Source organism: Coffea arabica, chromosome 4c, assembly GCF_036785885.1.
Source record: "Coffea arabica cultivar ET-39 chromosome 4c, Coffea Arabica ET-39 HiFi, whole genome shotgun sequence".
NCBI lineage: Eukaryota > Viridiplantae > Streptophyta > Magnoliopsida > Gentianales > Rubiaceae > Coffea > Coffea arabica.
Genome location: NC_092316.1, coordinates 15771388 through 15784718, shown reverse-complemented (window position 1 = coordinate 15784718; position 13331 = coordinate 15771388). Strand labels below are relative to the sequence as shown.

Here is a 13331-nt window from a genome sequence, read left to right as displayed (position 1 = left end):
TCTCTGGGAGAGATGGGGAGGTTAAATGATGAAAACCCATTAACGGTTACAAATAGGTCACGCAGCATCAATCAACAGATAGCAGATCAAGTTGCATCCAATCACAATGGAAGGTACATGTTCGAACATCCAAAATAACCCATCCAGAAGACTAGAACATAAAAGTTAGCATCTCCAACGAAATAATTTTAAGACCAAATAAACAATGCAGTATGAGATAAAGAGAGTCAAGTGTACTGCCAGTATGCACAAGGTAAATGATGTATGCATTTAGCACTTCCAACGTTTTCAGATGGTAGGTTTAGAATAAAACCACTGGGAAGAACGATCATGACCCAAATGGCATCAGATTTTCTATAACTTAATACGCTTTCTTTCTGATACAAATGTAAAAATCTCCCAATCTCCTCACTAGAATAAACTCTTATCTACTCTACTTCCTGCAGGTAATCATCAACTTCAGCTGGTGAAAGCACCCTGCAAGAAAATAAGCAGATTTAGATAACGAAAAAGTCAACTAACAATTATCATCCACCTAATTATGCGCGTACTTGTCATATAGAATATCAGTTACTTGCCTAAATTTTCTATCATTGCCAATAATGCCAATCTCAATGTTTTTGCCAGAAATTTGTCCTTCAAACCTGAGAAGCACATGAAATGTACGTGAATTTAGGACAACTGACAAATATAAGTGTTTAACCAAGGGAAAAAGATAATATAAGCTCAAACATGAGCAGAAAAGTGAAACAGTAATTTCACCCATAAGCCAACAGGAGGTCAAAACCTCAACATGCCTGCTCAAGCTTTCAAGACTTTCAAAAAATTAAATCAACAAATAACTATTACAAAGAATTTGAGGTCAAGTGTGGATACTTTACCCCTCTTTGAGGGTCAAAATAGCAGTGTGAACAGCATCATCAAGTTCCATATCCTCTGTGTACCTGCATGAAATAGTCATATTAACAACAGTATCAATGCAATAAACCATATAAAAGCACCTCAACAATCAAGGTTACTCAATGATCTTTAAGAGACTTTAGTCTGCTAAGTGGCAAACATAATCCAACAAAGTAAAACACTTCTTAGTTTATTTTAGAATAGCATCTTGCCACTTGCAATAAGCAAAAGGTGAGCAATCAAAACTACTTCAGAAACAAGCAAAATTTACAATCATTTCACTTCTATATTTCATTAGAAAAACTGCACAGTTTGTTCTCAAAGAAAATGGAGTTAAAAAGTTGCCACTGCATCTGAAACATTTGTCAGAAAGATAAAGATGAGAAAATAATAGAACTTGAAAAGTTACTGAATTCCATAAACAAAATGGGTATTCCCAGAGACAGCCCACTTAATCAGGATTTTTTCCCCCACTTAATCAGGATTAGAAGAACATTCAATATGTTGTCTCCAACAGAAGTAGTTTTAGAATGTAAAAAGAAATTTTACAACTCAAAACACATTTCCTCAGAAAAGAAAATGTGGATATAAGAAAGATACTGCATTAATAAAATATACAAAATCACAAAAAATAAAATCAGCAGACAGTTGTAAGTACTGAACTATCACTGTAAAATAAGCCATAAAATAGAAGTTTCTGAATTCAGAAATGATAACTACTCACCTCTTTTCAAGAAATGTTTTTGCATTAGACACATTCTTCCCCATAGCTGAAGCCTTCCAGGAGAAGTATGAACCTGATGGATCCACCTATGGAACCAGAAGCAAAAGAGATATCAAGAATAATCAAAACTCCCATGGCACTTAGATAGGCAAACCAAAAATTTATGACAGCATATTTAAGCTAAGCCAAGCCACAAAATATCTAAGCATCAGGACTGGAGAAATTTGATGACATACTTGATACAGTTGTGGCCCCTTGTCATCATATCCAGCAACCAAGAGTGAAACACCAAATGGTCTTACACCACTACAAGAAAAGTAAGGAAAATAAGAATGATAAAAAATATGGTACTCATTTACAATTTACATCAAATGTACAAATGGGGCAAGTACAGAAAAAAGATTAGGACCATGGATTCAGCTCCCAAGAATCTCCGGAAAATCATGCTGGCAATTCAGCTTTATGTGCTCTATCCTAAAATTATGTTACTATTTCTACCAGGAAACAGTTGGAAAAAGGAAATGTTAATATTGCACATAAATGTCTACCCTGAGTAAGCTTATCTATGTTTAACAGAGGAATGCAGTAGGCCTGCTCTTTTTTCGTTTTTACTTTAGTTATCCAATGTACCAACTTCCACGGTTAACTAAATTGTGAAACTGACAGTAAGCAGTAGACAGGTCTTAGCAAAATGTTTCAGAGATGAAAACAACTTAACTATCCCCATGAACCCTGTGGTATGCAACCATAAATGAACTTTCAGGAAAAGAAGCCTTTTTAATAAATGTTTTTCATGCTCCACAAAGATCCACTTTTCAAGCATTATCAGCAACCTTTGTGGCAGAACAAAACTATATTTCCCCATTGAAAATTAAGAAACTTTGGTTGCCCTCATAAAAGTCAGGCTAAGATTTAACCATATGGACTATTCTAGTCCACCAGGACATAGGCTTCATCCATAAACTGCTACATCTTAACATTAGAAACCGTGATATAGAAGTACTCACTCCATAAGTTGGCCCACTCTACAACGTTCAGAAATCAATACAAATCCTTTTCTAGGTGAAGCAAATTGCCAAAGAATATTTAGACTTCAATTGTTGGACTTGTAATGACGGAAAATTTCTTTAAATAATGGTAAACAAATAAAATCATCCCTCAAATGGGGGATTTTTTGCCCGTCTATGGTTGCTGCACACCAGCCAAGGAGATTCTTTTCTTTTTTTGAGCTACAGTGGTTCCGCACATAACTGTTGTAAAATTATTTCAAGATTTAAAAAAAAAAAAAATTAGGTCGTGCTGCAGCAATGGACTTAGGTTTCAAAGAAAAAGAATACTTGTATCTGTTGCCACACCAAAGCACCATTTTGGTGCCACACCACAGCACCATTTTGGTGCGGCAACAGACTTAGGTTAAAAAAAAAACTTGTATCTGTGAGATTTGGAGTTGGTGCGGACAGAATTAGTTAATAAAAAAAATTGATGAAATATGATATGTTTACAATATAGGAAAATTCGACTACCCCTTTGAGTACCATACCCATGACTCTAATCTAATAAACTCTCGTCACAAAATTCAATAATTTAAACACCTAAAATTATTTAAGGGTTAATATATCTTTTTACATATGTAACGGTGAATTGATACTCTATCGATATGGAACCTTAAAGGTACTATAGAACTCCTCTACAATACATAATGTTTGAGGGATGGCAGTTGGTGTAAACACTTATTGTCATCTTGTAACTTTCAATTTTACCCTTATAAAAATTAATTTTTACTATTGTCCGTCAATCAAATTTTTCAACATAAGTACTTGTAACCACCTATTGTAACTACCAAATTACTATAAAATATAAACCAAAATTAGTTCATGAAACTTTAATTTAATTTTTTGTATGTAACAAATAGAATTTATACAAAATTGATTCACAGTAATTGTTCCACGGGAGTGAAACAATGCTTGCGCAACAAGAAGACCATGAATTTAATTAAAAAAAAAAAAAAAAAGAGTCTGTTTAAAAAAAAAATTGTAGACGTTTTGTCAGTTACCGCACATGCATTATGTGGCAACTGACACAGCTGGTTTAAAAAAAATGTCTATTGGACGCAAGCCGTTACTGCATCCAATGATTAGATCTTGAGTTTTGCTTCTATATAAACCCCATCCCCCCTCAAGAATTAAACCACACCATATTCTCTCATTTAGCTCTCTCACTCTCATTCAGCAAGTTCACTCGTTTTTCCGTCCATTTTTTATTCCTCCAACGACACACAAGCTAAATTTTACTTTTCTCACCTCCCTATATTCCTTTATTTCTCACTCTCCTTTTCTTGCCTCCTTGTATTCTTGTATTTCTCACTCTCCTTTAAAGTTTTACTTGTGTGTTGTTGGAGGAATACAGGAAGAAGGGAAAAAATGAGTGAACTTGCTGAATGACAATAAGGGAGTTGAAGAAGAGAATGAGAATTTTAAATTCATGCCATGTGTGACAAAAGAGAATTTTTTAATTAAATTCATGGCCTTGTTGCCGCACAAGTAGATAGATATTATATATATATATATATACACATACGCATGCACACATATTTTAAACTTGCACAATTTTTTTAAAAATAACTAATTACACTTTGGTCCCTAGTTGACGGTAAAAAAAAAAAGGAATTAGCTCCACTACCGCACAATCCTTGTGTGGCAACATTAGATTCAAAATACAACCTCCGATCTTCCCATTTGGCAAATAAATTTTGTTTTTCCTATTAAACTAAGAATCTTGCTATGCAATGGCCTCTTGCCCTTATCCTTCGAGGTGGTTGAGCAGTCGCATCTCTAGTGCTTTATCAATACTACTTTGTTGCACCTCAGAGAGTCACATGACATTGATCCCTCGAAGTGAACTATTTTTTCACCCCAACATAACTAAATTACCAATCATGTTTCTATGACATTTTTCACTATTCACACAACTGTCATTGAGTTAGAAGTCAATAGAAAATATTCATTCACTTCATATGCTTTTCATTACATTCAAGTAATTATATTAGTAGTTAATGCCATTTGTAATTTTAATCTCGTTATTTAAAACCCAAACATTATTCGATCACACTGCTCAATCAAATTAATAGCAATAATAGTAACCAAACATTGCTGCAATTTAACAAATATTTAATATTCATTCTATTAATTAATAATACATTAAGGCAATTAAGGACAAATTAATGCAAATTATTTTTAATTAAGGTGTATAAATTTTTTTCGATCCCATAATCTTAAAAAAAATAATGTCATTCCCCTGAACCCTAAGCCCCAAACCCTAATAGCAATTGAACATTGCGACAGTTTAATAAATACTTAAATATTTATTCTATTAATTAATAACACAAATTAATGCAACTATGCACAAATTAATGCAATTTATATTTTTGAAAATTAATTTTTTAATTAAGGCATATAAATTTTGTTTGATCCTATAATCTAAACAAATTATGTTATTCTCCTAAACCCTAATGCAATAATAGCAACTGAACATTGCACCAATTTAATAAATATATATATATTTATTCTATTAATTAATAACACAAATTAAGGCAATTATGCACAAATTAATGCAATTTATATTTTTAAAAATTTATTTTCTTAATTAAGGCATATAAATTTTGTTCAGTCCCAGAAATGTTCCCATATTGGATGCAACTAGCTCCAATGGCTAACAAAAAAATTCCATTTTTCATCCTTTGTTAGAGTTGCCACACAGCCCATGTGCAGCAACTCTAGCACAATCTTTTTAAAGCTTGTGTTTGTTGCCGCACCAAAGACACATCATTTTAAAAGATGCGTCTGTTCCCAAACCAAAGTGATGTGACAGCAGATACAAAGTTCTTAAAAAAAAATTAAGTCTGTTAACGCACCAAAGTGGTGCAACAGACACCTAATTTTTTTTTAAAAAAAAATAAAACTTGCAATTTCAGTACCTGATTGGGCAAATTGAAAATAATTTTACAACGGTTGCCGCAGATAGCTTGTGCAACAATACTGTAGTTTAAAAAAACAAAAAAGAATCTCCTTGGTTGCCGATGGACAACATAGGCAAAAAATCCCTCATTTGAGGGATGATTTTATTTTTTACCATTATTAAAGAAATTTACCATAAAAACAGCAGTACTATTGTGAAATAACAACACAATAGTGCTAGAAATCACCAAGCATAACTGAATCAGATAACAGTATAAACACGTTACCCGGACTGGGTAAATTCCTGCATGACCGTAGCAGTTTCCCGGACAAGTTGTGTAACAGGAATTGATTCCTGTCAACAAACAGCAAAAAGCAGGAAAGGTAAGCAGCAAACGCTAACATTTCATTATCTTCAATGAAACACAAGATACCAGAAGCAATAAAGATGAATTACAGCATTCAGAACATGGAGACATCTCAGCAGCCTTGCTGCAACTGGAGTATAAGAACCAAACAAATGTGCTTTGACCAACAGATCAGTTTATTGATTACAAAAAATAAGACAAGGTAACTTTCAAGAATGCAACATCAAAGGCACTAACTAAAGAGATGCAACCTCCTTCCAAGGTAGAATTACCAGTTTTACATATATAATACATCTTAATCAACCCTAATCTTCGCTTCTCCTGGAATAAAAATTTCATTTTTTTTGAATAAGTCTATGACTTATATAATACCATAATTAAATCAGTGCAACCAAAAAATAAAAAATCTACCTCCCATGGTTAAAAATGCAATCTCTAAGGAAAAGCTGTATAACATCATAATCCCACAATATAACTCAAAATGGCACCATCTCCTCTGGAGAAGCAAAGAGCAAATCAGTTATGCTAAAAATTCCATTTACCGAGGGTTCAATCCTGAACTTCTAAACATTAACATTATACCATTCCACCTAATCAGAATAAGTCACAGTTTCAGAAAAAAGATAGAGGAAAGTCTGAATATTGATGCAAAGGCACGTCATTTACTTTATACAGTCGATGATATTGCTCAGCTTGCTTCCTACTTTTGCGCACCAGGACTCGGAAATCAGGGCCCATGCCACTGCGGGTATTAGAGAATGTGAACTGTCATTAAAGAGACAAGAACATGTGCAGAAGCGCAGGTGCAAAAACTAAAAGAGGGAGAGAAGCTAGTGCAAAAAGCATGAAATTCTTCAAGTAAGTAACCCATCAACTTTTCAACAGAGTATAGGACAAGCTGACAAGACTATCTACTCAATATAGTTTCTTCAAGTAGTCAATTACCCACCTACATCTTGATAAGAGCATATCCAAAACTCAAATACCAACTCACCAAAATTCATTTCTCTTGTGGCTGGAGTCATGACACAGCTTCATTTAGATCACATAAAGAGGTCAATGCTAAAGGGACTAAATAATAGCAATGGTAAACCTAGAGCACTCCAAAAGGCATATGTGAGACACCTTATCCCCTATAAGCAGCTATTTTCAAGTATGCCACCCTACTATTGTGTTTTGAAGTGGAGTAACTAGCAGTCTAGCTAAAAGCTACTCACAAGATATGAGCGTAGTACAGGTAAAAATGTTGACCAAGTCAAAAGGAATCTGGACCTGATCTATGCAACCAAAAGAGTCTAACAGAGTAACCTCAAAAGAATGAAATGCCACATCCCACAAACATAAATATAATATATACCTGTATACAACTCCAATATTTGTAGTCAAACTCTGGATCTTTTGTACCTGAAGCAACCAAATCCAAAAATTGGATCAGAGGTTGTTCTGTGAAGAAGCAATCTGGAAATTTAGAAAATACAAAGAATTCGAATTCCAACTTTTAAAAAAAATTCAAGTAGAAAGTCTGAAGCAAAAAACAACTTGGAAAGAATATAAATAAAGCTGAAAAATAAAAATGAAAGGCTCAAGACAATAACAGAAATAGTTCAGTGAAATACATTTGGAATAAGGGGAAACATTGCTTTGATATGAGGAAATGAGACATGTACATATGACAAGGATAATAAAAAAAAACCCATGTTCATGTGATATGAGTACAATAGTTCCTGCAGAATGGATACGTATCGGTGTCAAAATCAAATAACCACACATGACCATACAAGCAAATAGCAAGACATAGCTTTCTCCACAAAATACAAAATCCAGCAAACCTTGTTGCCTATACAAATGCAATGTCACATGCCTGGGCTAAAGTAAATAACCATTTCACAAATAAATCATAAAATTGCACATGCATTGAATAGTGGACTTTATTTCTGGTAAAATTTTATGATTTAAATATATCAAAATTAATAGTTATAGATGCTATGACCATGCAGTCCATGATTTCCTCCAAAAAGGATTATAAAGAGGAAAAAAAAGTAAAATTCAGGACAACCTAAGAGATACTCTTAAAACTTACAGATGTCTCGTCGACCAGGATGGATGGTAATTTTTTCTCAGTTGCAATAACAACACCATTAGCAGCTGCCATCACCAGTATAGATGTGTGAGAGGATTGCAATATGAAAATAATTCAAAAGAACACTAAACAAAAAGATTGCTACTGATATTTTCTCTAAAACTGTAAAGACCAAAACTACAAAAGTTGATCTCATGAAGGTCATTGCTCTCTAAGCCTTGTATGTAAAAAGTTTTCCTTGTGCGAGTAATTGTACTTATGAACTGAGAACCGTATCAGAAACTTGGGTGACTAAATGGTGCAGTGATTAACTATATATTAAGAACTGATTAAGACAAATAAGTGTACAAAATCTGTAAAACTATGTATCACAGGTTGAACCCCAACCATCACGGATGACTGATACTAAAAAGCACATTATAAAGTCCTGAATTACCTTTAATCCCCAGCGATGTTTGACCAGATCCAACTGCAGTTAAGGCATGTTCAATCTGAACAAGCTTCCCAGAAGGGCTGTTAAAAAAATTAAAATCTCTGTAAGGAAACTTGCATACAAAAAAGCCAAACATGCATCAACAAATAGTATGAGCTTAGATAGGAACGTTAATTTTTCCAGAAAAGGGCAAGCAAAATGCGTACCTGAAAGTGGTGAGAGAAAAGGAGTACTGACTATCACCCATTTGAATATAAATGGATTTTTCAAGAAAAAAATCCTGCAAAAAATGACCAATAAATGCAAAAAAAAGGTCATTCTTCTAATCTACTTCAGTAAAGATGTCAAAATTTACTCCTTTGAACAGAAAAGTTTTAACTTGCCCCCAACCAACTTATTTTCATCCTCATTACAAAACTATGAAGGACAAGAGGCCAAAAAAAGGGAAAAAAAAATCCTTCTCTTGTACTGTCTTGCTTGGTTACTACTAGAACCATGGTTCAAAGGCTCGGCCGAGTCCGAGTCGTCACCGGAATTCCAGCCTCCGGTCCGCGACCAGTCCGCCATATCACAGAGGCAGTAGACCCGGTAGAAACTCGTTCAGACTCGGAAAATTCGGGCTGAGTCGACTCCGGGACTCAAAAGAGTGGCCGAGTCAGCCGAGTCCAGCGAGTCAACCCGCATAGACTCATCAGATATCCATGAACGGAGGCTTTCATCATGATTTTCAGAGACTTTAAGGGTATAAACAAAGACTTTAAACCCAAAAAAAAAACTTACCCGTATCCAATTTATGAGAAATTGCACAGAAAGACAGAAATACAGCAAGTGGGTGGCAGAGATTCAAGAGAAGAAGAAGGAAAAATTAAAAGGGCGACGAAGACGAGGAGGCTTTCAATATCAAATGCACGGCGGGCGGTGGTGAGATTTGGGGAGGAAAGGGAGGAAAGAAGAATGAGAGGCAAACTCGAGCGAGGAGAAGGCTACACTAAGTCACAGTACGGTCAAAAAGAGGAAGAAATAATTTCAGAAACCTCCCCTAACGTTCTAACACTATCACTTGGCGCTTTTAAATTTTGAAAAATCTCATTTACCTTCTTTATTTCGGATGTTTTTTTTTTTTGTAACTTTTTTAACTCACTTCAAAATATAAATTATTAAAATAGAATTTAACCTACTATATGTATATATACACTGACGATTATTATTTTATTCTAAATGACCGCCCTCTTATATTTATACTCATTTTGAAAGAAAGAGGTGAACTTTTAATTGTCATAATACATTAATTTTATTTCTTAATTTTTATAAATTTGGTTGATATTGTTCTTTAATTGAAATTTAAAAGTTGATAAGGGGGTTGAAATACCCACTTTTAATAGTTTTTATGTCATTGGTTTTGATAAGAAATATTAAGATACTTAAGATAATAAATAATTTACAATACTTGTAAAAATAACTTGAAGTATTTTATAATAATGAAAATAACTTTTTGTACTAACCGGAAAGCAACACAAAAAGTTTATATATAATTTTGAGCATTTTTATTTTTCTAGTTTTCAAGCCATGGCACTGGAAAAAAAACTAAAAAATTTAGAAAAAACAAATTATTTATCAAACTCCTTGAATTAAGTCAATCAACTTTATAGTAAACAACATAACCGCCCATTTGATTGTGGGGAATCACCGCCATGGAATGAGTTTTTAAGTTGTCAAATCCCTAACATAATGTTCGATTGGTACCTATACATATAGATCTATCACTATGTAAAACCTAAAAGTGGACAAACACCATTTGGGACCAAATTGGGCACTTTTGCTCCCATTCCCAAATTTTAAGTGTATAAAAAAAAAAGAAACTCGATGTTTAGCGGTTAATTGATTAGAATATTGGTATAAAAAAGAAAAGTCAGACACTTACGGATCTGACAGAGGGGGTGTATAAAACTATGGGTACCGGACTAACACAACCTAGCACCTGACAGTTTTTTTAAAAAAAAAAAGAATGAGACACAGCCCAGCACCCATGGGGCTTTTTTTAAAAAAAAAATTTGGATGTCAGGTGCCGGACTGACTGACAAGAATTTTTTTAAAAAAAGATGTCAGGTGCCGGGCTGACACATCCCGGTACCTAACCCAATTATTGCTAAAAACCTGGCAGAGCTACAGAATTTTTGAGCTGTCAACTAATAAGTCTGCCAATAAGTGTGCGAGCTAAGAATTCTTAGCTGGTGGAATCTCAGCTTAGCATCTCGTGGCTAGCTACAGACAAAAAAAAAAAAAAAAAGAACTGCAATCACGTGACTAAAGTAAAATTGCTTCAGCATCCGTGAACAAATGTCTTTCGGACTGTCTATATAAACGAACCCAGAGCCAAACTTCACCCCGCACCTCATTTCCTTATTTCTGAACTCTCCCATTTCTATTTCTATCTCCCTTTCAATAGATTCACTTCTCACCGAGCTTGAGAATTGGCCAAAGTTCTACTAGAGTCGAAAGACATTTGTTCTGTCAAAACTCCGCCAGAGTCGCAAGTGTTTGCGATTTGCCTTGTCCCTCTTGGTGTCTCTAGCTATTGCTTTGTTCGCCGGTAGAATTGGTGAGTGCCTCTTAGTAATGCATTTTTGCTAAGACCGTCGTGCTAATTAATTGCGATACCGCCGTGCTAATTAATTACGGTGTTTCTGTTTAGGTCACCGTGTTGACTACTAATGATACTGACAAGACAATCAATTTTTTAAATACAAATAGTTCGAAAGAGGTTAGTGATCTGTCTTATATGAAAATTGTTATAATTTTTTATATAATGTTAGTTAATTGGTGATAAATATTTTATATTGTTGTTATATTATGTTATTAATATTTTTTATTAAATAAATATTTAATGTATTGTAGAATAGTTGTATACAAATAATGTAATTTACTTTTTACGTAAGTTAGCTAATATTAGTTTAATAACATGGTACATGCTTAGTTGAATTAGTTTAGTGATAGAATTAGTTTAAGTAGTTTAATTAGTTGTTTAAATTTGTTTAATGGATTAATTTAAAGAGACTAACTAAATGAATGTAGATGTAATTTATGCAGCATTGAATTATGATTATGAAAACTTGGAGTCACATACACTAAGAATTTTTTGTTACTCGCGGACAGTTTGTTGGTCGACTTATTACACTTTTTTTTTTGTTGGTTTTTCATGCGTTGAGTGGGAAAATTTTGGTTAGGTACCGGGCTGTGTCAACCTGGAACCTGACAAAAGATTCGATGTCAGGTGCTGGGCTGTGACAGCTTTAAAAAAAAAAAAAAAAAAAAGAATGATGTCAGGACAGCCCGGCACCCATGGGGCTTTTTAAAAAAAAAAAAATTTTGGGTGTCAGGTCCATAGATTTATACACGCCCTCTGTCAGATCCGTACGTGTTTGACTTTTCTTTTTTATACCAATATTCTAATCAATTAGCCATGTTTAGCAGACTAACAAATTTCATTGTTCGTCATCTTCTTCACCTTCATCCTTCTCTCCCTTTCTCCCCCTATCATCTTTGCTCTCTCGCTCCTCTCTTTCCACCATGTACGCTCCTCTCTCCTCTCTCTCTTTTACTACTCTTGCTCCTCTTCCAATTCATATTTGAATTAGAGGAAGGCAAATCTGCAACCATGATGGATTTCAGAGGCAAATCTCCTCTCTCTCCATTACTCTTCTTACACTTAAATTGTTTTATTTGTTTAGGCAACTTGTACAACTCAGCTGCCAATCCATAGAAAGGCAAATCTCCTCTCTCTCTCTCTCTCTCTCTCTCTCTCTCTCTCTCTCTCTCTCTCTCTCTCTCTCTCTCTCTCTCCATGATGGGTTTCAGAGGAAGGCAAATCTGCTGCCAATCCATATTCAAATCAGAGGAAAGTTTTGGTTTGTTTAATATGTCATATCACATGAAATTGGATGAGAAATTTGAATTATGATCATGGAATTTCTTCAGATTAGTCCATCATCACCAATTCGTGAAGGACTTGGTGTAGATTAAGAGAAAGGTCTAGAAATTCTCTCGAAATAGTAGAGACACAAAGATGATGCAGGAAAATAAAAAATTTAAAATAAATTGATTCCTATAGCAATACAATCATTGCCAAATATGTGTTTACACCAAAGGGAATCTCAAAAAAACCCATTGTCATTGAGGGGTTATAGTTATTGCCATTTCGAAACTTGAACCGAACGGGTGGTAATACTTCTGTAATTGGCAAAAACTTCAAATAAACTTTGATATATTAATTGTTTGTGGCCCAAAAGCACACTCATTAGAATTGAACCTTTATGCTTTTGGGTTTTGTCTCTAAATTATTATTAATATACTCAAGTCTTTTAAATTATCATATATGTTAGGGAGTAGTACACTTTTTTATTTTTTTTATCGACGTGTATTGAAGGTTTTGGTTTAATCCCTCTCCTTCCTCTATTTTTATAAATTGATAAAATAAAGGATTGGCAAAAGGAAAAAGTTTTTGTACTAAATAGTAAGACAATAAAAAAGATAAATTTGAAATGAGATTATATTGTCCCTCACACAAAATCGGTTTTTAAAGAATTTGAAATGGATTTTGAAGTGGATTTCAAATGCTACAAAAAGTTTAAAGTAAGGGAAGCAAATGAGATTTTTCAAAATTTGGTATCAAGTGATGTTGTCAGAAACCTCATGGAAGGTTTCTAAAATTATCCCAAAGATAAAATTGTATGTCTCTAATTTGTAAGTAGTGGATAAATTGAGTTAAGTAAACAATAGTAGTAATAAACAAACTAGGCCTTTCTTCTTCCCATGTCATGTCTATTTTTCACGCATATTATGAGATTACAGTGCAAAACTGTATGCTAAGTAGATA

At 34.0% G+C, this 13331-nt stretch overlaps 1 protein-coding gene across 1 annotated transcript; it reads right to left on the bottom strand.

Annotated features, from left to right (window-relative positions):
* Nucleotides 1–245: 245 nt before the first annotated feature.
* On the bottom strand, nt 246–9448 carry LOC113740166 (proteasome subunit alpha type-2-like). The gene is made up of 12 exons (XM_027267687.2): nt 9239–9448; nt 8665–8738; nt 8462–8538; nt 8026–8090; nt 7303–7349; nt 6612–6687; nt 5865–5932; nt 1861–1930; nt 1625–1710; nt 882–944; nt 579–644; nt 246–477 (listed from the first exon to the last, which is right to left on the bottom strand). Exons 2-12 carry the CDS (start codon nt 8703–8705, stop codon nt 429–431), a joined length of 708 nt encoding a protein of 235 aa, XP_027123488.1. The 5' UTR covers nt 8706–8738; nt 9239–9448; the 3' UTR covers nt 246–428.
* Nucleotides 9449–13331: the final 3883 nt, after the last annotated feature.

Bases quoted from the DNA above. Each gene is read 5' to 3' on its own strand.
- LOC113740166 (XM_027267687.2), bottom strand. From the start codon at position 8,705: ATGGGTGATAGTCAGTACTCCTTTTCTCTCACCACTTTCAG. The intron at 7,350-8,025 runs GTAAGTTTTAAG...TGGTTGCTTCAG, and splicing joins TCCTGGTCGACGAGACATCT to GTACAAAAGATCCAGAGTTT. The intron at 5,933-6,611 runs GTAAATGACGTG...GTTTGTTGACAG, and splicing joins AATATCATCGACTGTATAAA to GAATCAATTCCTGTTACACA.